General features: G+C 34.5%; 1 protein-coding gene across 1 annotated transcript in view; it reads left to right on the top strand.

Annotated features, from left to right (window-relative positions):
• RPGRIP1L (RPGRIP1 like) overlaps window positions 1–26,674 on the top strand; it is a 75,525-nt gene that overhangs the window by 36,391 nt on the left and 12,460 nt on the right. Inside the window, exons 16-24 of the mRNA XM_062609133.1 lie at window positions 58–209; window positions 1,722–2,088; window positions 4,711–4,925; window positions 6,136–6,219; window positions 7,490–7,558; window positions 8,865–9,027; window positions 10,138–10,235; window positions 19,980–20,163; window positions 26,428–26,512. Coding sequence (XP_062465117.1) covers window positions 58–209; window positions 1,722–2,088; window positions 4,711–4,925; window positions 6,136–6,219; window positions 7,490–7,558; window positions 8,865–9,027; window positions 10,138–10,235; window positions 19,980–20,163; window positions 26,428–26,512 — 1,417 coding nt within the window. The remainder of the gene's footprint in view (window positions 1–57; window positions 210–1,721; window positions 2,089–4,710; window positions 4,926–6,135; window positions 6,220–7,489; window positions 7,559–8,864; window positions 9,028–10,137; window positions 10,236–19,979; window positions 20,164–26,427; window positions 26,513–26,674) is intronic.

Genomic DNA, 26,674 nt, shown 5'->3' with positions numbered 1-26,674 from the left:
AAGGACTTTAATGTTGAAAAAAAAATTGATGCAATCATGTATGTGTTTATTCCGTAGGAATCAAAGGAAACATTCAAAATTACGGTACCGTAGAATACTGGATTAGGTTACGAATTCCTATGGATCAAGCTATTAGTCTCTGCAAAGAGAGGTCAAAGGCTCTGGGGTATTTAACCGCCAGTTTTAGGGAACATGAACAACCATCCCAGGTAAGTTTGTGTTTGAACTTCATATTTTGATAAAATAAACTGTTGAATATTACTTTTTCATTTGGAAAAGTTTAAGTCTTGATACATTCAAGATTAACAAAAGTTAAAGGTTCTTGAACTGTAAGTATTTATAGCAGTGGAATGATTCACTAGGAAATTAAAATTTTCACTAGAATACTTAAAATTACTGTATTATTTAGCCTGCAAGTGCCAGATTTTCTAACATTTTATTGTAATTAACGTAAAAGTGCAAATTCACACATGGCAACTGAAATATATAGATTATGTGGGAGAAAATAAAATAAGAAAAATGGCAGAAATTAAGAACATCTTCTGTAGAATTGCTTGAAACACCACTTTTCAGAAATGTTTCATGGTGGAAACTGAAAATTATGAAGCTGTAGCAGATGGTTGCATTATATTAAGGGTTCTGTCAGTCTGCAGCTGCAAAAGTAGCTTCAGTTGTGTGTTCCAAAATTTAAGCTTTCATTAGTTAAACATACATGAATAATTTTCTGTCCTGTATAGGAGCAGAAATCATGGAAACATGAACTGTATGTAAACAGTTTTTCCCCAGTGCTGTATGTAGCCAGAAATAGTATTCTTATAGGTGCAAACTGTCATGTTTGGCTTTCATGTTAGCTATTTCAGTGTGGATTATTTAAACAAAATATTTAACATTTTATTGCACAAAATCAAATTCATACGTGTTTCCCCATACACCTTACAGAATTCTGGCTTCACAAGCAAGATAATTATATACAGTTAATGAAAGTAGCTGTGATACAGTACAGTAAAAGAGAGCCTTTTGACATATAGATGGGGATTACTCATTTAAGATAGTTATATTATTTGTTTTCTTCTTAATCTTTTAAGTTTTTATTAAAATTAATTTTTCAGTTTGCCAGCTATGGTTTCCACGGTATGTACAAGTCATACTGATAGGTAGTTCAAAACAACCTGTGATATCATTGAGATTTTTAATTTACCTCAAACACTAATTATTACTCTTCACATGTTGAGTTCTAGTTTTTGTAAATTGTTTATGTAGGTAAAGGTTTGGGAGAAAGCAAAAAACAGAGGAATCTGCTGTGCAATTTTAATTATTTAAAAGCATACATATATAAAAGGGACTACAATTATAAAAAATTCTTGATACAGAATAACTGTCAAGGTCAGAATCCTTCACTTCAAAGTGGCACTAGATATGAATCATTCTTAAAACTGTGGTCTTCACTGCTTTGTAGATAATCAAATGACAAGTAGATCATAAAACTTCAGAAAAATAAAGCAAACAATCACAGACCTGGAAGGATTAACTTCATATTTTCTTATAACAACAACCCAGGAGATGTCACTGAATTTATAGAACAAGTAATATTTTGACATTTTAAATTAAACAGTAGTTGGAGTCTTGCTGAAAGAATGTCATTTGTTCTATTTATATAGTTCTTAGAGTTCGCCAGCATAAGAATTCTAATGGTTTTAATTTAACTTCTTTTTCATTTAAAGCAGCAGATACTCAGAACTGCCCAAGTCAGCACTTCAACAGATGGCAATTTAAATGAACTCCACATTACAATAAAATGTTGTAACAATCTACAATCCCGAAAAAAACATCTTCAGCCAAATCCTTATGTTGTCTACAAGTTCTTTGATTTTGCAGACCATGATACTCCTATCATTGCTAGCAACAACAACCCACAAATAGATGACCATATGTGTTTCCAAGTGCCAATGAATGCAGAGTTAGACCGATACCTAAAATCAGAATCTGTAACCTTTTATGTATTTGATGATGGTGAAACGGAAGAAGGTTCTTATGTAGGGAAAGCCAATGTGCCTCTTATTTCTTTAGCACATGACAGATCTATCTCAGGTAAGAATTAGACTTCTTTAAACTTAACAAAATCTTTACATCCTCTTTTATAACTCCTTAAATTTCTTTAAGAATCAAACTAAAGAAAGGCTCTGCAGAGCGATCTGGACAGGCTGGATCCATGGGCCAAGGCGAATTGTATGAGGTTCAACAAGGCAAAGTGCTGGGTCCTGCACTTGGGCCACAACAACCTCATGTAATGCTACAGGCTTCAGGAAGAGTAGCTGGAAAGCTGTCAAGTGGAAAAGGACCTGGGGGTACTGTTTGATGGCCGATGAATATGAGCCAGCTTGTGCCCAGGTGGCCAAGAAGGCAAACAGAATTCTGGCTTGTATCAGAAATAGTGTGGCCAGCAAAACAAGGGAAGTAATGATCCTCCTGTACTTGGCACTGGTGAGGCCACACCTCAAATAATGTGTTCAGTTTGGGGCCATTGGCTCCCAAAAAAGGCATTAGAGGTGATGGAGCGTGTGCAAAGAAGAGCAGCAAAGCTGCTGAAGGGTTTGGAGCACAAGTGAGAAGTGCCTGACAAAGCTGGTGGTGGTTAATCTGGAGAAAAAGAGGCTGAGGGGGGAACCTTATTGCTATAAACTACCTGAAAGACGATTTCTTTTCTGTTTTTTCCCAAGTAACAAGTGATGAGAGGAAAAGGCCTCAAGTTTTGCCAGGGGAGGTTCATGTTGGATATTAGGAAAAACATCTTCCTTCACCGGAACAGGCTGCCCAGGGAAGTGGTGGAGTCACCTTCCCTGGAGGTATTTAAAAGACCATGTAGATGTGCCACTTGGGGACATGGTTTAGTGGTGGACTTGGCAATGTTATATTTACAGTTGGTTTTCGTGATCTGAGAGGTCTTTTCCAACCTCAGTGATTCTATAAACCTTTATCATTCTTGTCTGACAGAATTTTAACTCCAGTGAGATCCTGGAATTAAATTTTGCATCTCAGTGTTACTTAAGTCATGGCTAGTGAATAGCTGTCAGAGCTGTGGAATTGATAAATGATTTTTTAATGTAAATATTAAACATCAAACACTAGAGAAAAAAAAGACCCAGGAAGAGAAAAAAAATAATGTAATATCTCTTATTTACTAAGACAGTACTAACAGAACATTCCAGTATTGTTGGATTGTAACTCAAACTTTAAAGTGGTGTTTGATTTGTGATTTATCCATGAACTGAAGTCCAATCTGTACCTTACAGAGTGGATAGTAATAATAGAATTTTTTTCTCCTCTTGACATTTTCTGAGATTTAAGAGAAAGGAGTGAATGTTTTCTTTAAAATCCACAATTAAAAAAAAAAAAAAAATCAGAAGAATGTGTGTCCAAACATTAGTTTACCCTGGCCCTATGAAAGTTTTTTTAAATCCCTTTTTTGTTCTCGGTACTGGCCCAGGTACAGAATAATTATGATTTGATAAATTATTATAATTGGAATGATGTTATCAGTCTAGCACTGACTGAATTTAACTGCTAATTACGTTTGATCACCATCATAATAAAGACTTTCATCTTGCAGAGATGGGATTTCCCATATTTCAGCTTGTGCCTGTAGGCTGTCTTCCTCCTGCTGTGCACCTCTGATTGTGTCTTTTCCTCATCCTTCTATTAGGTGGCAGTAAGATCCCCACTGAGCCTCCTCTTCTGAAAGTTGAGCAGATCACTTCTTTAAGCCTCTCCTATGCCATGTGCTCCACTGCCCTGAAGTTCTCTGCAGCTCTCTACTGGACCTGTTCCAGAATGCCAGTGTCTTGTGCTGGAGAAGTTAAAACTGGGCATAGTATTATAAGTGCCATCTCGTAGGTACTGGAGAGAAATCGTGACACCCCTGGACCTGCTTGACTGCCTTTTTACTAATACAGGCCAGGGTGTAGTTGGCATTCTTTGCTGCAAACACCCATCCTCACTGGCTTGTATTTGTCAGACAGGACCAGCTCTTATTCTGCAAGGCTGCATGTGGCCAGTCAGCCCCCAACCTTGTGCTGCTGTTTGAGAATCCTGGGCTGATGCAGGATTTTGCATTTGGTTTTGTCAGATTTTATGAGGTTTCTGTCAGGCCATTTTTCTACAGTGTGAATAGCAGCTCTGCCTTCAGTGCATCAACTGCTCCCTGCAAGTTGATATCCGTTAATAATGGTGTTTAGAATATAAAAGCTTCTTAATTATTTTATTGCCAACTGTAAGATAATTTAAACATATGGTTCCATAATTATGCAATGTAAATGGAGAATAGGATAAAATCTGTAAGTGAATTTAGTGTATTTCTTCTTTGATAGGTTTAGCTACTCACATACTTTTAAAACTTACATTTTCTTCAACAAAAGTTAGTAAAATATGGAAGTGTCTTAGATCTTTTGAAAGATGTCAATAACAATATAATCTGGTATTGGATTATCTGAGGAACCTACAGGACATCTTGAACTAACTCAGTAATCCAGTCCCTTTTAAATTCTGTATTTTGAATGTCCACAATGTTATATTGGGCATTTTGACACTATTAGCTTCTAAAATTAAGACTTTTAAGTCACTTAATTCCTGAATCCCATTCAGATTTGCATTGTGTTTTCTTGTATAGGTATAAAATAAGATAGTTTAGAGAAGATATTTACATTTTGTTTTCAGGTATTTTTGAACTAACAGATTCTGAAAGACATGCTGCTGGTACCATCACAGTTGAATTAAAATGGAAACATGCCTACCTGCCACCAAGTGGATTACCAATGGCTGCAGACTTAGGAAATTACATTCAAAATGAGAAATCAATGGCAACTAAATTACTAGCTGAGGATAAAACTCAGACTCCAGTCCCTTCTCCTTCTTTCACTTCATTGGTGACAGTAAGTAATTTAACAAACTCACAGAAGAGATGCAAAAGAGATGTTACAGCAGGTCATTTAGTTTTTCCCTGGTGACCAGGATTTGTCCTTACTGTAAAATAAATGCATGCCACAAATACTTCATATAACTACCATCTTCAACTTCCTTTGGGAAGTAAAATCATTCTTGTGTCCAAAACTTTTTAAAGTCTTTTATACTGGTAGATAGCTGATTAGCAAAAGGGGGTGGGGGGGTGGGGGGAGAAAGGGAGGAGATATAACATCCATTAAATGTCTTCCCTATAAATTTAGTGCTTATTAATTCTCTTTCCAATGTAGATGACCTGCATAAAATGTAGTCACTGCTTGTGTAACCTCAGGGGCAGTCATGAAATCAGCTATTTCTTCGATGGTCTCCTAGAAGCTCAAACAGAACTCAATCAGCTGGAGTTGCTTTGAGCCAAACAATTCTTAATCAGCCATACGCAAGCCACATGTATAGATACATAGGTGTATCTGCACTGTGCTGTTTGTTATTCTGGTGTCTGGAGCATGGTGCTAATACCAAATAGCTTCTTAAAAATCACTCAGAAATTAAAAGTACTGTAAAGATTTCTTGTGTGTGTGTGTGTGTGTGTGTGTGTGTAAAAATCAGTTGAAATGGAGGATAATCTCTATCTTAATAAGCAAAGCATGAAGAGTAATAAACCACTTTGTTATTTTTGTCTTTTATTGTAATGTCATGACACAGCTAATTATGGATTTTTTTTTTTAATTTTGCAGCTATTAACAGTCTTGTTTTTGTTTCTGTGTTAAAATTTTCCAAGGGGAGTGGCATTAGGAAAGGTGTCAAAGGTACACTAAGCCTACACAAGAAAAAAAATCAAGCACTCCATAAAGGATAATAATAAATCATTCTGCCACATACATGATACCACTAACTTGAGTCCTACAATTGTTTCTTACCTAGAACTCATATTGCATTCCATAGATGCTCTGTAGAGTTTTATATCCATTTGTGGCTGAATTCTGAAAGGTATCTGCAGTTGCAGAGTTTTGCTTATTCAAACAGCATCTACATCATTTTGCCTGTTTAGAATTGAATTTAGTGCAGCTAGATTTGGCTTTGAGAAAATTCAAGATTCCTCAAAATTTATTTCTAACCATCTCTAAAATAAGATGATTAGAATATGGCAATAAATGGTCTTCAGCTGTGTTTATTTTATTACAGAAACCAACACCCAAACCAAGGCAGTGTGCAGCTCAAGCAGAGAAGAAAGTATCTTTCCTGGATCTTGGTACAAAACAGATGATAGTAAGTTTAAGTATTTTTCTCATGCATGTTGAAGAAAGAAAAGCTACTAACATCTCAGTGTGGACAATTCGTAGAGCTAATAATACAGAATACTCAATTATTTTAGCAGCACAAGACTGGGATGTCCCAGCCAATGAATGATAGCATAGTACTGCATATAGGTGAGGGATACAATACAGGGATATTTGTGTGACTCCCACAGAATTGCTTGGTGTCCTCCACAGCGTACAAGCTTCAACTTTCATAAACAGGACAGATTCTAATAAGACAAATCAGCTGTCTGTGCAGTGTTTCTTAGCTGTCTGGTTTATTAAGTGTCTTTGTACAGTGTACCATTTGCATGGACATATAAATGGCTCAAGAAACCAGCTTGATCCAAACAGATACTGAGTATTGTGCTAATGAGATACACAATTTGACACAGTTCATCATCTGAGATTACACATACAGTGAAAATGATGTTAACATCAGTTTACAATTCACAGGTGGTTCTGCTATTGTTTAGTTTAACTAGAATGTTGTTTTGAGTCATGCAGTATAGACTGTAAATAAGAATTAAGTAGATCTTTCGTATTTATTAAATAAAAAATAATAATAACTCAAATGTTGGTGAAATCAAATCTTTTGAGAGCTTGGATATGGAAAAATGCAATGTTTGCCATAAAGTTACACACAACATATTTCTATTGAGCTGGCCAAACAGTAACTTCTCAAAGCTGGACAATTTTTCACAGACTAGGATTTTCTGAGGGAGACAGCTACTCAGTCTCCATAGTAAATCTTCATTACTGGTTGGGCAGCTCCCCTAGATGTTTTAAAAATCCAAGCCTCAATGCCTGGTTAGAGGTAAAAATACTGTTAGAACTAAATAATGAAATAGATGGTGCTTCTCTGATACGTGAGAATTAGAAGTTCAATGGATTAAAACTGTACAGGAACAGTATTTCATTTGCCTGTTTGTTTTCTGAATAGCAGAGAATCTAGTTCTTGGATATTAATGTGACACATGCCAAAGCAAATAGTTTTTTCCAGAAAAGCAGACTCACTAGTCAGTGGAATAAGTGTTTGATTTGCCCAAACTATTAGTCAGAATTGTCCAGCCTCACAGGCAGATGTTACAGCAGAGGATAGACACAGCAGTGCTAATGCAGGAAAGCAAAGGAGGACAGAATTTCCTATCCAAACGCTTCTCTACCTCTAAATTTATACTTACTTTTGTGTGTTGTCTGCTATGTATTAAAGGTTTCCCCTGATTTCACCCATAAATTAGGGCTCTCTTGAAAATAACATGGAACTTGCGCAGAAAATGAAGGCTTCAAGAGTGCCAAGTGTTTCAGAGGTATGAGATTATTCAGGTTTTGTGGGTTTGAACTCCGCACATATGTTACTTCTTTTCTATATCATGCATCAAAAAACAAACTACTATAAAGTAAGATCACAAAAACATCTCTGAAATATGAAAAAAGTAATTCCTTGTGATGACAATCTTTTTTTGCCATTAGAAAGGGAGGAATCTCATCACTTCTTTCAGTGTTTGGATGAAGTTTGTCTTTCCTCTTGAAATTACCATTATATAGGTAGGGGTGGGGGGTGGAATGAAGAAGAAATGGAATAACTTTGGAATATTGCACTGAAGGAATTAAAAAGAATGGCCAGACATTCCCTAAAACAGTTGGTGTGGCATATCATCTGTGCCAAGGAAGAGCATAAAGGAGACATAAAGTCAGTTTCTTACATCTTGAAAACTTCAAAGATAATCTTTACAGAATAAGACTCATAAGTGTTAACACTGTTTTGTTTTATGTGGCTCCAGATATGTTAGAATAGAAATAATTTGTGGCTCCAGATGTGTTAGAATAGAAATAACTCTTCAGGTCCCTTTTTGGAAAAACTGGCTGTTCTGTGAATAGCTGAAAGTTACCTCATGAATTCTGAGGGTGGAAAGTGAAACATCAGTGTCTCTGTGGAAAATTCAGTCCAAGAGGAGAATTGTTGGATAATAAACAATGCATAGGTCTCCAGTAAATTTCCATGGAAGATGCCATGTCTGTAATGTTATATCTGTTCATGAGGTAGTATTTTATGTAGTTGTACTTGAAGAGAGAGGAGCGAATAAAATTACTTTGGAGTAATTTAAGCACTAAAGATAGGTTACCTTAGATAACGTGTTTGCAGTTTGTAGCAAAGCCACTTCTCTTTTGTATCACTTCAGTTTGCTTTTGAAATGGAAAATACTGTACGATTTAAGCTGTAAAATCGCTAATTGAGTACAGTGGTGGTGGTTTGGTTTGGTTTGGGTTTTTTGGGGTTAAGTCTTGTTGACTTAAAGAGCTGAAATATAAGTGAATATGGAAATATAACAGTCTGTATATAAGTTGACAGGTACCAAATGATTATAATGGTTATGTTTTCACAAATAAGCATCATTAGAGAATTTTGTCTTCTATATCAATTATTTGTTACTGAATTTGACAACTTCTCATTGTTTCCTGCACTGCGTAAGCAATATAATTGTTTAAAGGCTATGTATGATTAATGTGAGCCATAACTCTCTTCAGGTTTTGAACCTTAGTAAATTTTACTGTTCCATGATTGTTACAAAGACTGTAAGTTTATCTGGTTGTGATGTGGTACAGATACAGGAGGTTAAACAAGAAAGGCTAGCAGATGATATGGTGAAGAAGATGGCTGAAGAAATTCAACAGGAAAAAGACGACCCCTCACATCTGTCAGAGGGACAGATGGCCAACCAAAGCTCAGTTACCTCTGGAGATGAGACAGAAATAACTGAAGAACTGGAATCAGAAGGTAGAATTCATTTTTATGAATAAGTAACTGTGTTTTCTTGATAAACCTATGTCTCTGGATTTTCTTAAGCTTTTCTTACTAGCAGTGGAAGCTGCCTCATTATGAGAAGCTTCATCACATAAATTGTATTCTGGTGTACTTTATAGCTGAAGCTGGATAGCGTAAATGCTGGTGTTATTTTCTTCCCAAATAGAAACTGTATTGTAATTGAATGCAAAAATCTGGTATCTGACCTAGATTCATAAAATATTGAAAGAAAACTGGCTTCTATTTTAAATGTCTTTATATTCTCCCTTAGAACTGTGCTGTTCTAAAGAATATTTTAATGAATATGCTCCTTTTCTCTGCAGATAACAGCCAGCGCTGATATCAGAAATTCTTTCAGACAGTGAGAGGAGTACTATGTATTATCACATCTGTGACATAAAGTTGTTAGAGGCAGATTTATTTAAAGATTACAAAAGCCAGGTCTTACTATTCCACCAGCAAGATTCAACTGTTTATCATTTAATAAACCAAGTCAATAGTACCAAGTTTGAAGCACAAGCAAGATACTAAAAGTTTATGTTCAGTTATTTGCAGTTTCCACATAAGAATTCATTAGAAAAATTGGAAAAACATGATGTTGGATACTATTGTGTTTATAAGTAATTCTCTCCAGAGAAAAGAGACCTGAATGTTTTAGAAAACAAGACACGTTTATACAGATCTACTTAAAAAAAAAAAAAAAAAAAAAAAAAATGTACACCGTGCGCATGTAAAGAAGAATGTTCAACATAGTCAGAGGAAATTCACAAATTCAGGCCATATTCTTATATAAAGCTAACTGTTCTTACTTCAGTTCATCACAGGACTTCTATCTTTCCAGTCATCAATTTTCATCTGGAAAACATTACTATTTTTTGTAGCAAATCAGAAAAATATACAGTTTAGATGACTGTAAAGGTCATTGATTTGCCAGTATTAATCTTCTGCAAGGAAGAGAAGATTTACCTGGCACTTACCCTTTATTTATTAGAAAAGCAAATATATTGCTATCAGGTTTCTCAGCAAGTCGCAGATGGACTACAGATACAGGGGGATTTAACTCTGTTGATTTTATTTTTGCAGATCAAGATGATAGACAAGAAAATGATGCCATTGAATCAATAATAACTGACAGTGATGACTGTATTGTTTCATGTCCACTATCCAAGAATATTAAACAGGTGAGTCAGAGTATTTATGGCAATTATATGGTAAGTCTAAGAAAAATATTTTAAGCTTAATGCTCTCTAAGAGTAGCTTTGCTTATAGCTAAGGTTAGATTCATAGGCATTTTCAATTAATGTGTTTTCCTGTTTACATTTTAAGTAGACACCTTTCCACAAAGAAAAAGAAAATTAATGTGCCTGTATTGTGCATGTGATTTATAGATGTTTTTCTAATGGGGAAATTCGTTGTCATCTTTTCCACTATTGTCATACACACTTAGAATTAGACTTTTCTTATTAGTTTCAATCCAAAGTCAAATATTAGTCCTGCACAAAATCTACCTAAGGGAAGATAACTATTGTAATGTGAATGTCTAAAGACCTGAATCTTGTTCAGTTCTACCTGTTGCTTTATGTCGGGAAATGGGCTTTTTCTGCTTCTTGCAATGCTTTCTGAGGAAGAAGAGAATAGTATCACTTGTCAGGGCCTGTCATAAATCTATAATGCTAAGCTACCCACATCATCACAGTATGTTGACTTGATTGAATGTTGTTGAAATGGCAGTTGCATAAGCTTGGGGTTGTTAATGACATACAAACCTTGCATATGTTTCTTAGTTCATCCATAGATTTCTTTTTGTTCAGTTTTAGAACTGACTGTTTGTTTTCAATAAGGTTTGTACAGGTACAGGATTCAGTCACTTCAGTGTATTGTTATTTGTGGGCATGTGCAGTAATAATATTCTCTTGGCTTATTCAAAACCAGCAACTGATGAGTGTAAAGTTATATATACAGAATAACACAGCATAATACGAATTTGGAAAATTTACGTAGAATAAATTCAATACTATAGTTTTCTAAAAAGGAAGAACATTTTCTACTTTTAGACTGAACAATCTTAGAAAATATGAAACTAGCACTTAAAATTCTAACAGTCAATACTTCTCTACTTTGTCTTAGCCTCCTTTTAAAGGACCAGGGTGTCCTATTATATTGGTCCTAACTTTCTTTAATGTTCTGCAATTGGATAGCCTAGAGGTAGTTTGAGTTTTATTTTTTTTTTAATCCTTTCTTCAAGGCTGTGTGACATCTTACAAAGTAATTAGCAACATGAAGCAGTGTTTCATATGAGAATTATTGCACCTTTTTTTAAGTTGTAGGAGGGATTTCAAAAAGCTGTTACTTATATATGCTGCAGTAAGACACAGAAGGTACTTTTGAAGACAGAATTGCATTTTTTATGGGTAAAATCTTGAAAAAAAAATTCACCTGTAATTTTGAGAACTAAAATGTCTGCTACTCATTATCATTAAGTCAAACTGTAATACGGTTGATCCACATCTCTCGTCATCCTGTACTTTATTTTATCAATATTATTTAAGAACACTTCTGAGAGGATTTTGAGTAGGTTCATTTTAGTTCATTAATTTCTACTTCTCTCCCTCCATTGATCTGTTTCTCTGGTAACAAAGTGCATGTTCAAGTAGGGTAGATACAAAAACAAAAGCTATAAGCTATTAAGACAACATGTTCAATACAGATTGTATTGTCAAAATAGACATTGCCATATTTGAAATCTTGGGTTAATTATAGAATACAGCATGTGAAAATTATGATTGAATTTATATTTTTTTTAAGATTAAAAATCCCTGCCTTTTATCTTTTGAGATAAATATCCGCAAACACTGTAAATAAGACTTGTGATTTTTAGAGATCGTTATGTTAATTATCCTGTAAATCTTGAGTTGTATGCCAAACTGTTTAAGCCATTTAAGATCATACTGTTCCTTTTTTTGCATGTTGCAAATTAGACAGTTCATGGTTATTTCTTAGATATGTTGATCATAAAGGGTATCTAACAGATTTTCCAGTACTTAGCTGTACCACTTACTTCTTTCTCTTTTCTTCTTGTCTCTGATGTATAATTAATCATAGATTACTTCATTTTGTTTCATTTCATTTACAACATTTATGAGCTTCACTTTGTCGGAATGAAATGCTTGTCCCCTTCTTTCCTTTCCAAAGTGGCGTAATTAGTGTTAGCATCTTTTTTAACAGGCTACATAAAGTTTAGTGGCTGGATTAAATCAAGTCATTAACATAATGTGCTATACGATTTGCCCCTATCTCTTTTCGTTTCTAGTACATCAAAGTGCCACAGAGTGCCAGTGTAATTGGGCCTTGCTAGCTTGTCAGGTTCAGTCAGGCTGATGGCTGCTGCTTTTTTCTAAAAAGCTTCCAGGCATGATAATTAATAGAGAAAAGAAGTCTGAGAAATGTAAAAGTTTGGACAGTTCTCTATGAATATTTCATACATTTGAATAATCAGAAGTTAACATAATCAAATTGATGTATAATACATTGATTAAAAGCTTTGTTTCAGATCGTCAAAATAGACATCAAAACTGGGAATTTGCATTTTATTTGGCATGGTCTTTACATTAAAAAAAAAACAAAACTCTAAAATCTTTTCTCTTCCATCCCCTGCTCCCTTTCACCCCCATGTCTATGCTGTGTCCTTAACAGGAGATAATAAGTATTCAATTAGCACAATAAAATTTACTGCTATCAGCTTCCAAGTTGACTTAAAATGTGCCTATAAGGCAATTGCTGGCAAAAACTATTTATGTAGTGGTGGGCCCATTTTTTCTATAGGTGTGCTTACATCTTCCTTTTAGTTGCAGATACTGTGAGTGCATTACCTTGCACAAATAGCAGATACTGAAAACTGTCATTATCAGTTCCCATAAATTAAGATGTCAGGGTCAAATTAATTTTGACATGAAAATTTCTCTTAAGCACAATTAAAAAGTACCAATTGCTTGTGGTTTTGTTGGCCATTGAAACATGTTTCTGCAAAGATGAGAAGGTTTAAAGCATAAAGCTGGTGTATAGCAAAGCAATAAATATTTTTCCTTTTATTATGCCTTTTTTGTACAGTTACTTGAATAGTGAATTTCCTTCTATGAGATACCTGTGTTTATTGGAAAAAAAAAAATAAAATTTATGTTGCAGTCTTAAATTTTGGCTGTCTTGATTTCTTTTTATTTTCTTCAGGATTTGTATACTTTTTGTGTACTTCAGGGAGATTTCTGCGTGCTTAGTGCTTTTCTTAAACTGTTTTATTCTGTGAATATGTAATCTGAATCTAGAGAACTAAGTTTTTAGGTTCTTAATTTTACCCGATGTTGCTGGGTTGGCTTGATTTTACTCTGCCAGACATACTAATCTTTCATATTCTCTGACTCTTGCGTAGATCTAACCTTAGTTGCTTTGTGCTTTTCTTCTGTAAGTAACTGGAACTGGCACATTTAATAAAACAAGTCAGTATTTTCAAAGACTACTATGGGCCTAAGATTATAAAGGGGCATTCGCCATTCTCTGTCTTTAAGGTGATCGTTTGCTATTATGGTCACTATTAGATAGGAACTAAAGTAAAGAGGAGTTCAAAGAATCTAGGAAAGACCTAAATTGCCTTTTGCCACTGATGAAGTTTGAAATGACAGCAGTTAAAAAGGAAAAGCAGTGCTTTGTTTTGAAGACAGATACTTATTTAACCAAGAGCACTTGTATTTGTTTATTGCCAAAAAGAAAACTGCTTCGAAAATGAAGCAATGCTTATTAAAACATGGTTTAGTGGTAGATTGGGCAGTATTAGGTTTACAGTTGGACTCGATGATCTTAAAGGTTTTTTCCAGCCTAAATGATTCTGAGTCTAGTTTGAATAGGCAGTATGCTGGAATGGTGGATTTTCAACTTCTAGCACTTGTCAAATATACTTTGAAGCAGTAATTAGAAGCATGCACTGCAAGTCATTTTTCTTGAAAGAAGAGGGAGAATTAATACCAAGAAAACCCAAAAACAATTTTTAAAATTATACAAAACAACAGAATCTTAAGTCATTATGTAACCTACTACTTGTTAGGGAACAAATAAAACTAATGAGTCAGAATATTAAATTAAGTAGAAAGTCAGCTTTAAGGCTGGCTACATAAGCCCACATGAAAAGCATCAGCAGGAGCCATTTTTAACCTAGCTGGTAATATTTTTTGTGTTTATGAATGTGAATGATCCTCAGTTGCTTACTTGAGAGATTATATTTATCAGAGCTCATTGATGTGGAGGTAAGTTAAGGTGACTTTACAATTAGAATGGAGTTTTTCTTTGAACTGGAGTTCTAAAAAGCAAAGGATGGGATTTGAAACTAAACTTGAGTTTTGATTAGCTGAGATACCTAGCACCAAGAGTAATTTCACACTGTAGGTAATAGGAGAGAGAATCAAACTCCATTAATTTTTGCATGCCTGTATTGTCCCCCCACAATACTTTATTGGTGGAGGGGAACGCACAGTATCAAATGTTAAGTATTAATCTCTCAATAAAAAGAACAGCTGTATTAAAAATATCCAATTTGATATATTTTTTTTCACTACAGATGCAGTCTTAACAAATGAAAATGCCACACTGGTTGTTCTGCCTTCTTTCTGTACTATGGAGTTTTTTTCTAAATGGATTAACTTTCAAATACAGGTTTTAAAAATCAATTTATTTTTCTAATCCATCCAGAAGTCTGATCTCCATACAGAAAAATGCATGCATAGTAATATACAAAAGCAGAAATCCTATTATATTTGTTTAGATTTTTTACATTACACTGCTACTTATTTCATCTTACTGATGTCACTTACGTGTTGACATATATTAGCATACCAAAAACATACAAAGTATGTATTTCTCTTTATTGAGAAATTTTCTTTCATGGTTGTTTACTTAAGGATCATGCTTCCTTTTGAAAGGAAAGGTAATTGCAAGTTTACAAAGCATTTGAGCTACTTAATTTTGTAACTGGTTGTAGCTAACTGGGTTTGAGATTTTATAAGGTTAGGATTTGTTTTTTATTTTATCTGTTGGTATAATCAATTGTGGGAATCTAAGCAGTATAAGTATATAAAGCCTTCTCTTTTAGACAGTCTGCAGTAGAGATGAGTGTAGCTTAGTTCAGGACTGTAACAATATTGCTTATGTAGCCTTCCCCAGTTCTTGGGGAGAAAAATAAAAGAGTTAAAGAAATTTTTATCTCACCTGGCAAACTGCCCCAGATAGATCTGCTGCTTTTTTTTTGTTTGTTTTGGTTTTGTGGGCTTTTTTTTTAATTTATTCACCCTAGAAACAATGTATCTTTAAAAGCTGTTAGTTGAGGCAGTGCCACAGGCAAGTTGCAAAAAGTCTTTAAGAACAACATCAGGAGCAACGCTGAACAATTTTATGTTTATTCTTCAGATAGGGTAGGGGAGGCAAGCCATTGAAGGGATGAAAGTATATTATTCAAGTGATTAGAAGGTGTATTATAAGCACAGTGCAAATGTGACATTAAGTTCAGACGTATAGTTCTCATAGTTGTGGTGGGAAAGCTTCACGTTCCTCAATAACTTTGTATTTTCTAAAATGTTTGGTCTTTTATATTGAATTAGAAATTGTCTTTTCTGAATAACATCAGTGCATTGATGGGTGTGTTACATATTTGCACTGAAGAGGCAATATCTCATCATTAAATTGTCTCAAGCTGTGGCAAGTAATTCATACTTTTGAAGATGCTGAAGATGAATTCATGCTCTGAAAATGATGGATTTGGACTCTAGATAAAATGGCACTAGGTAAAATGGCAGCAACCAGAGATGTACTCATTATCACAGAGAGATTTTCCTGGGTGTTCTTAATTGCAGACAGAGCTGAAGGGATTGCATCGAATATTTCTATGATGCTAACCTTGTGCCATTGAATTCTCTTCCTAGCACATGGCAAAACCTGTGATGCTGGGGAAGAGTATATGTGGCTTTCCTTCCTTCATATGTCTCCAAAAAGGAAATATTTATTTGCCCCAAGTCTTAGGAAGACCCTAAAGTGCATGCACTTTTGTTAAGTCCCATCCACTTGGAGAAGGAACAGAGAGCTGTTTCTATCCTTATATCTGTAGCATTGTGGGGAAAATCTAAAATTAGATGATGTTGTTCCTAACATAAAAAGTCACTGCATACAGTTAAATACTAGAATATTTTTTTGTAATACATATTTTTCATGTGTATATTTAAGATGCTGACCTGTTAAATACTTAGTGAGTGATGTTTGTGTGCCTGAAGAGATAAATTAGATTGGCATTCATGTGACAGCATTCCTTTGCAGTTCTGTTCTGACATTATGATGATGACAAAAATTTGGCCATTTAATACATTCAATAGATGTATTTGTCAATCAAATAATACTGATAGCCATTGAAGTACTGGTAGTAAATGGATAATTACTTCTTATTATTTGGTGATAACATCAGTTTAACTGATGTGCTCTCTGCTTGAAATAGAAGGGAACAAGTGAAGGGACTGTAGCGATAGGACAAGGGGCAATGGGTTTAAACTAAAATAGTAGAAGTTCAGGTTAGATACAAGGAAGAAGTTCTTTACTGTGAGGGGGTGACGCACTGGAACAGGTTGCCCAAGGAAGTTGCGAATGCTCCATCCCTGGCAGTGTTCAAGGCCAGAATGGACAGAGCCCTGGGAGACATGGTCTAGGGTGAGGCATCCCTGCCCATGGCAGCAGGGTTGGAACTAGATGATCTTAAAGTCCTTTCCAACCCAAACACTTCTATGATTCTATGCATAAGTGTTCTCTGGAAATAAATACATAAAATGTGAAGCAGTTAAGCATAAATACGTTTGAGCACTGGTAAATACAGGATTCAAGTTGATTTTACAGTTGAGATGTTTATTTTTAGTTTTTGAAGGTCAATACATTAGTTAAAGCTGTGGATTATTAAAGTTAAAAACTAGGACACTGTTTATATTGTTCCTATGAGCAAGGCATTTTCAATGCTGCTGTTCTGTACAGAAAACACAGACTTATTCTGTGGCCCATCTGAGTCAACTGGAATGTTACTATTTCACATCAAAATCTCAGCATTTCATTGTGACCAAAAAGGAAATCTCAATATGCAATATATAGCTTCTTGAAGGGGGCAGTCAAGGCTTTTTATGGAATTCAAAAAAAAGGGGTTTTAATCATAGGAATCAGGAAGGTGGGAAAAGTTACACTGAGAGTTCAAATTCTGATGGCATGTCCAATGCATTTAGTACTTAACCAAATCCTAAAGCACGTTGAAGGAGTTCAGTGATTCTTCCAAATCTCTGGGTAGTGTTAATTATAAAGAATCAATATTAAATGGTCAAAAAAAGAATATTGACATAGGCTAAGTATCTTGTCCATGTTTTGTTTTCCTTATTTGAAATGAAAGCACTGAAACAGTTTCTCGGAGACAGTATTTGAAATCATTTAGTTTTCTTATATGTGTCCAGTTTTACTGTTAGAGGAAATTTCGTATTATGTTTTCTTTGAAATACTAAATTTAAGGACTAATTTTATCCCTATCAAAGTAGAATGATCTGTGGAAGTAATTGGCCATGACAAACTGTCAATTTTGCACTTGAATTGTGCCTAATAAATGACAAGGCTTAAAAATAACAACTTAGAAAAAGATTTAAACAACATACTGCACTCTAGATCATAGACATATGAATGGTTGTTTAAAAAATAATTCCTATCATATACTGGATGCTATATATATTCTCACTGTGGCTACATAATGCAAGCATTTTGTATTAATAGTGAAATATGAAATGCTAGCTATGCTGTTCTTAAGCAGTTCTGTGCTTTTTATTTGTAAGTACCTTTTTTTTGTCTGTGCTCCATTGTATATGCTGTATTCATTTTTAATATTAATAAAACTAGGCCTTAAAATATTCTTGACTGTTAATCTTTACAGTAATTTATTATTTTTTCTTGCAATTTTCTAGTAGTATAACTCAATTATTTTCTTTCTTACAAGTTAGCAGAATACCTGGATTTACCGAGCTGTCCTTGAAAAACTAATATTCTTTGCCTGCAGTATGCAATTACAAGTGTTAAATATGTCAAATAAATTTTAAGATATGTGAAAGGAATACTTTATAATACAGGATATTGTATTTGGACTGGATTCATAAACTACTGTCTGTGTACCAACTAGTCTGACATAGCTGCTAAATACTTTGGGGCGAATAAAACCACTCAGCATATCAGTTTAAATACAGATGCTAATACATCTGCTCAGTGCAAGAAGAAAAGAGTTGTTTCTGAAGTGAAATTAGACAATAGAGCCAATTTCATTTTTTATGCATTTGAATGTAGAGTGCTTGAGGTTATTAGTTGAAACTGAGTAACCTTTCCAGGCTTTCATCTCTTTCTTTTCAAATTTGAATATGAAAAGCATATTCAAGTCAAAGACCATCACTTTAATGACATTTGGCAGTCATTTGATTTATTAGATTTTAGGGAAAAAAAATTCCTTTAAATATTTCATCATTCTATGCTAATCCCCGTAATATTGCCAGCTGAAGCCATGTACCTGTATTAGTGGAGACAGAATGGTGTGGAATTTTCTCTGTCATCCTAGTAAAATTTCCATGAATCTACTGAATAATAAAACAACCTTATTGAAATATTCAGATTTAGGTTTTTAGTTAAAGTATCTTAGGATACATAATAAAAGGAAATGTCTTTTGAAACGAGGGGGTAAAATTACTTCATCAAATATTGAAGGGGCTTGACAGCAGTGAAATGGTCCTATATGATGGATATTTTTACAAGAGGATGCACCTGCTTTTCAGTTTGATTAATTATGTAATTTGCTTGGAAAAATATAAGCTATCTCCATAATAAATTAGAATATTGACTTGCAGTTCTAACAGTGAATCTAGAAAGCTAATCTTTTTAATATAATTTATTACTTAAAGCTATTTAGTTTTATAGTCAAAATATTTCCATATAGGGGCAGTATTTTAAATTCAGTTACAAACTTGAAAGGAGTAAAAAAGTATTTCTGACATTTCTGAACTCCATTGTGTTTGTTTGCTCTGAAGAATTTCTTTTTTTGATTGCCCACCTACATGCTCCAATTCTGAAACCATAGTGGCTTTTCTTACTTTGACTTACAGTTACCTACAGAAATATTTATGACTCATTGTGTAGAGTCTGACATTCCCACCTAAATACATAAAGTTTATTAAAATTTATCTGTACTCAAATGCTATAGACTTTGTAAAACAGTAGGAAACAATTTCATATAGGCAACAGGAATATGTCATTTTAGTTAAAGATAATAAGAAAAGGCTCTGGTGAAGAACAGTTTGGATGTTATTTCTATTATACTGTTAATTTTAACTTTAAGTATATACTTGATTTAAGTAGGAAAGATCAGTATATGAAGTTGCAATGCATATAAATACAGTGTTTACTTTTACTAACTACTTTGTGACTTGATGGAGGTTTACTGAACTGTTTGTAGCATAGTCTGCAGTAGGCATTAAGAAATCTCTTTTGTTTGGAAAAAATTGGAACCTAATATTACTATTTCAGGCAGTTACAGGATCAAGATACAAATCACTCTGCTATGTAGCTAAAAAAGCTTCACTTGTACATGAAGATAACCTTAACCTAATCTTCTGCAGTAGAGTACAACTGCAGCAGAAATATTGTCAATGCCAAATGTAAATCAGTTATCTGTTGCAATAATATTCTTAACTACGAACCCTGGGGCTTTAGAATCTCATTGTGTCTATGTCAAAATGAATCAAAGTTGATGAACAAAATAGTCAATGATTTACATTTATTGTGTTAATACTTCAAGAAACACAAAATAATTTGTATCGTGTTTGTGCTTTATTTTTCAATAGGCATCTGAAAAAATCCGGATTGAAATTATATCACTTGGTTTTACTGAGCCACAGATTGCATCAGATGAAACAATACAGCAGCTGTTTGTAGAATGCAGATTATCCAATTTCCTTGCAGAGGAGACCCCACTGTCTCTTCGAAAACCTACAAGTGGTCAGAGGATTCACTATAACTATAGCAATGGTAAGTGTGATGTATTCCTGAGCAGGCTTGTTTCTTCTCTTAAATTCTATCTTATGAAAATGCCTCCCAGTAAAGCCTACTTCCTCGAAATATCATAGCTGCATTTATCTGTGTATGGACTTTATCTTTCTGTTTCCCAAATATTTTGGGAGGTACTAAAGGTGGTTTTTAAGAAACAAATGGAATTATCATTTATAAAATGCGTAATTGAAGTACGCTTGTGTGTGAAATGGTAACATTACGATATATTTATATATGTTGATAGTGCATGAATTTTACCATTAGGCTATACATAACTAAAGTTTATGTATTCTTACTAAAAGAGCATTTCTGTCAGTACATGATAATACAGTAAAATAAAAACATTACATGTAACCGTCTAGAACTAAAACACAGTTACAATGAGAAAATATGTAATTGAATTTGATCATCACTTGGGGGAGTACTCAATGTTCCTTTAGTAAGAATTTTTTGAAATAGGAAATTATTCAGCCATGTTTAATATTACCACATTGATATTTAGTTCATAATACTTAATCCTGCATGTTCCATATGCTATTCTCTAATAAATGAACACTCTTTGTGTCAATACACAATGTCATGTACACTAACAGCATACACCGAACTATTGGAATAATAATCATCACTTATTTTCCCAGCTATTTCATAGCATTTCAATTATTCATTAACTTTTTCTCCCCTGTTAAAGTCTGATACATTTAAGATTCAGTCTGAGTGCTTCATGTTGTCTTGGACTTCCAAGTATTGCATTTTTAGCCAACAGAATCCTGGAGCAGGTGAATCAGTTTGCTGTTTGTGGCCCACCGTTAATGCAGGTATTCAAACTAAGCATTCTTTCAAAAACAGTTTTGCAAAACTGGTGCCACAGTCAGATCTTTAAAATTGCTGCCATCTAGAAACCTCATTTTAGAAAGAGACTTGCCAAAGAATTTACTCATTTATATCCTCATAATAACTCATAAACTGTTGGATTACGCCATAGTTGAAGACTGAAATCCCTCATAGATGTCACATAAACCATTGTTATAGCAGGACTGCCCATTTCAGGCAGAATACAGAGGAGAGGGCACAGTGTGTTAACTTCTGTGACTGTGAGAAAGACAATGATCTTTGTAAGGCTTTAGGGAAAAAACAGAACAAAACTAATAGCCCTGCAAACCCTTCCATTCAATAAGGCTTACTTCTGTTCAAACAAATGGGATTTCTGGCATCATATACTAAATGAGATACCAGATAAGTGAGGATTTTTTTTTTTTGTGAGCTGAACAATATTCATCTTGCTAGCTCCTGTAAGCACTTTTCAGATTTTCTAGATAGGAAGACATAACGGAAATAAATTTTTTAAAACCTCATTGAAATAGTACAGTAAGCAAATAAAAGCTGTTTATCAATTTTAATTTTTCTTGCTTTTTCAATTTCTCTAGCTTTGACTATAAGAAGCATTCAGAAGGTATAAAAAATCACAATATTCTGATTCTTCTGTATATTGGGTATGGTCTCATCATAATGTTAGCTCTTAAGTACTGACTTTGCCAAGTTAAACTAGCAAAATGCAACAAAGTTATGATTAATAAAGAGTGAAATTACCAACTCTAAAGCTAATTATAAAACTTAAATATATTTCAAGCTGTGATATTTGAAAATAGTATCATGCTTTGTAAAGACTGTAATTTATAAGGCTTTCCAATCTGGTAGTGCAGTATCATGTTATTTCCACTAATCATAACCTGGCTTCATGCCTTTGATTTCCTTTTTGTTGCTTAAGTATTGAGTATAGAACTGTTTAAAACAAATCAAAATTAAAATGTGTTTATGGTCTTAATTTCTTCAGGACTGTATTCTTCAGCATAATACTAATGTGGATGTTGTTTGCAGAGCTTTGCTTAGGCAGTTAGTCATCTAATTTCTATTCAAGATTAGCTTTGCATAAAAGGGGGGGGGGGGAAACCCTAATGACTATGCTTTTTGATAATGTTAGACAGAGAGCCTGTAAAATAGTAGTAATAAAACCTGCATGTGTGTTTACTGTACTGTATCTTTTATTCATGTCTAATTAGATTTGAGTATGTTGAATATTTAAGGTTAATTGAATATTTTCTGTAATAAAAATGAGATTTGCTTGGGTAGAAAGAAATTTACTTTGAGCTTAGAAGGAAACTAATAGTCTTCTAGATTTTTGCATGGAGAAAATCAGGCTAAATCCATAAGTAATCTAAAATGTCATTAATTCTTATAAATAAAACTTATTATATTATTTATAACTAGAATAGCATGACTGTTTTAAAACCGTCTTAACTGATACAGAAGGCTGCAGATTGGTTGCTTAAAAAATATTCCAGTTTTTTCCGTACCTTTTTGCACATTCTTTGGTGAGGTTTCTTGACAAATAAGATACCAGAAGATTAGTGGAATCTTGGAATCAGAGCAGCCCTGTGGAGAAGAACTCGGGGTGTTGGTTGATGAGAAAATGAACAGGAGCCGGCTCCAGTGTGCGCTTGCAGGCCAGAAAGCCAACCGTATCCTGGGCTGCATCAAAAGGAGCGTGACCAGCAGGTCGAAGGAGGTGATCTTGCCCCTCTACTCTGCTCTTGTGAGACCTCACTTGGAGCATTGTGTGCAGTTCTGGTGTCCTCAACTTAAAAAGGAAATGGAACTGTTGGAACAAGTCCAGAGGAGGGCCACAAGGATGATCAGGGACTGGTGCACCTCCTGTATGAAGATAGGCTGAGAAAGTTGGTGCTGTTCAGCCTGGAGAAGAGAAGGCTGCATGGAGACCTCATAGCAGCCTTCCAGTATCTGAAGGGGGCCTATAGGGATGCTGGGGAGGGACTCTTCCTTAGGGACTGTAGTAACAGGACAAGGGGTAATGGGTTAAAACTTAAACAGGGGAAGTTTAGATTGGATATAAGGAAGAAATTCTTTCCTGTTAGGGTGGTGAGGCACTGGAATGGGTTTCCCAGGGAGGTTGTGAATGCTCCATCCCTGCCAGTGTTCAAGGCCAGATTGGACAAAGCCTTGGGTGGCATGGTTTAGTGTGAGGTGTCCCTGCCCATGGAAGGGGGGTTGGAACTAGATGATCTTAAGGTCCTTTCCAACCTTAACTATTCTATGATTCTATGATTTGTTGAAAAACAATGCAGTAGAACTCCTTTGACCAGGACATACAAGTTCCTCTGCATTTCCCTTTTGACAAGTGGTTACAGTGTGTAATTTGACATTAATCTTTTATTTTTACTATGACTTTTTTACTAGGAATGGTTAGAACATCATTTTCTTTTGTCCAAGGTCTTGGAACAGAAATTTGAATGAGAGGTTTATACACTCTGATTTCCCACATTTTATCTAATCATGGCTGCACTGACTGAGAAGAGGAGCTTAGTGGTGGAAAGAGTTGTTAGAATATCTAAGAATGCTTCCAAACACTGCAGTCCCATAAATTCAAAGAAAACTGGAACTTGCCAATTTGTGCTCACACCATGACTCTGTCCTGTAATTTGATGAAAAGGAAGAACTCCGATTTCTTTATGAGGTTTGTTTAGGTGTTCTTGGTTTTGATGAGTAGTAAACAAATTAATATTTTAACTGCTTAATGCAGCTTAAAATTGTGTGCCAAACATTATTTCCGGTCATGTAACAATATATGCTTTAAAGTGAACATGATGGCAGTTTACTGTCAGAAAAACATAAAAAGCCATGTTGCTCCAAGCAAACAAAACCCAGTCTCTCTCACATATCTATTGATACTTGACTCTTAATTTCAGTAAAATAAATATTTTTCTTGTCAAAGCCACAATTATTTAAATTTCAAAGGTAAGGTGAGTTCATAAATGCTGTTAGTAAAAAAGCATTCATATTTATTAAAGGTGAAGACTTAACTGTGAAAATGCTGAGATGGCAAGAAATTTACTAGAAAGTAAGCTTGGTAGAGATCTGAAATGTGTCCTTATACTGTATATAATGGTTCTAGAGAACAGGCAGCAGAAGTAGAAGAAAGATTATAGAATTCTGTGCAGATTTCTTTCACTCTTGAGTGAACAGCTGGTTATTGGAACAACTTGAAGCACAAGTATAAGTAGACCAAAGGAAAAGGAGGTGGAGGAAAGATGATGGGGTGTTTATTTTTTTTATTTTTTTTAATTAAAATTAAACTTCTGAAGGTCCATATTCTAAAAGGGGGGTTCCTCAGTATAACTCAAATGAAAACGGTTTGAAAATGGTTTGGTCTTTGGAATAAATTTTAAAACTACAATTTTAGATGCAAACTATCACCAGTTAATATTATTTTTGCAATTAACTGGATAGCAATATGTAATGTTCCATACCTTAGAGCAAAGTTATAACTCTAATTTCACACAGTACTAAAGGGTAGTACGAAGGCATGTTATTTATAAGGATCTAAAATATATTTTCACTCTGGTGAATCATTTTCCCCAGACTTGAATGGAGTTTTTGTGTTGAATATTTTACTTGCTAGTCTGAATTTTTCCATCGAGTGAAATGGATTCTAACTCTCTTCATTTGTAAATAATTTCCATTTTAAATTAGTTTAGATACAGAATTAGTAAACTTAGGAAATTCCATTTGGGATGCTTATGGGGAAGGGAAGAATCTGTTGATGTGGCAGCTCCTTTGAAGTTCTTTGGCTGTCCATCTGTCTCCCTGCTGCCTTCCTGTCACTTCCTGTGGTGGCCCCAGGAGCATTTGGCCATAAGAGTAGCACATGTGGAAAGTCATCCACATGCCTAGAAGAATAACAGATGGCAGTAACAGCTTCTTTTAACCTAAGAAAGTAAAAATATTGTGGGTGGAAAGTACAGATTTCAAGATAGAGCACCAGTGCTTTGCTTTCTCTTAGTAGAGAAAAAGATGTTAAATGGCAGATTCCTTTGACTGAGTGATTCAGATACCAACTGTGCTGGCTGTTTTTTGAAAGTAACTGGTTTTTAATAGTGATTCTCCTGGCCAGCTAAGAGCTGAGGAGCAGCTTTGGAGAAAACTGGAGAACTACAGCTTGAAAGTTGTACTTTCCAGAAGGACTTTTTAAAAAGATATGTCCCTCAATCCATCTGCAAGGAATTTATTTGAACCTTCTTATCTCTCCTATATTCAAATACTATCTGCTACTTGGTAGAGTTTATAATTTTTGTTTATAAAAACAAGGGTTTTTTGGACAGTATGAAATACATTAAAGGTTTCTGTCAGCACAGTGGGAAGGGAAAATCTTAATGTGACGTGGAGAGTGAAAAAGGTCATATTTGAGTACAGTGACAGAGTAACTAGAGGAGAGTGAATATTAAAGATGTGGGAATTCAAAGTCAGACAAATTTCTAGCTCCTCCTCCTGCCCTAATAAACAAATGGAAAATGTTCCCAAGAGTTGTTTGTTTCTCAGAGGGATGTATGCATTCTAGTTCTGTCCTAGCAAAAATTTTTCAGCTGCATTTCTAACTTCAAAAACAAAGTAATTCCTTTAACACTGGTTTTCAATGCTCACATTCTGATTTTTTTTATATTTTTGTATTTTTATTTTCACAGTAGTTTACTGATACTTGTAGGCTGATACCATTTGCAAAAAAGCAAGCAACTTTCTTAATGTAAGATGCCCAAAAGCTTCTTGAAGAATTTTCTAAAACCCTGTTTCTCATTCTTTTACTGTTTTTTAACAAACCAAGGCTATCTTTCACTGTAGGTCATATTAATGCTACAAAAATTAAAAGCTGGTCCTTAATTTGAAACAATGAAAGGCTTTTGGAGCACTCACACTCCACAGGCTGTGGATTTTCTCCAGTCCATTGGTCTAGATGTTTCTTTTATTAAAATATTGTGGCAGGAAAGGAGGATTAAATTACTGATGCTGTCAAAAAGGACAAGCACTCTGCCATACGTTATCATTATCACTAGCCTCCTTAGTGGAAAAAAATGCAGTAAATCACTTCAAATACAAAGCAATAAAGACCGCTGGCTTTTAAAATCATGACTGCTTTTGCCATTAACAGAAAATGACAGCTATGTGGCATGCTTAGATGCTGCTTGTATCTTTTTTGACAGTGTGCACATAAACCTGCCAGTGACATGCCATAAGATCACATGACATTTCAAATTTGGTTCTAACATTGTTGCTTTTCCTTAGGAAAGACAAGGGAAAGAAATATTTATTTTTCTTTGTTCTTTTCTCCATGCTTTTTATTCTAAAAGATGAAAACCAATTGATAACTAATTATATGAATTCCAATTTGCTTTACAGTAATATATGTGGACAAGGCAAATAATTGGGCAAGAAGAGAGTATCTCAAGTCTATGTTTCTAAAGCCAGATCTACATACTGACAGGTACATATATAATGCTGAGAAACTATCAAAAGTCTTCGTAAATAATGCTTATGGTTTGCCTTGCTATTTGACTTTATTGAGGAGCTATCACTGAGAAATTAATAAATAAATAGGGAAAATTTTGTTGCAGCTAGGAGCAATATCTACATCTAATATGGCAAT

Source organism: Pezoporus occidentalis, unplaced genomic scaffold, assembly GCF_034315485.1.
Source record: "Pezoporus occidentalis ecotype Australia unplaced genomic scaffold, CSIRO_AGI_Poc_V1 ctg135, whole genome shotgun sequence".
Taxonomy (NCBI): domain Eukaryota; kingdom Metazoa; phylum Chordata; class Aves; order Psittaciformes; family Psittacidae; genus Pezoporus; species Pezoporus occidentalis.
This window is presented reverse-complemented; position numbering and strand designations above follow the sequence as displayed.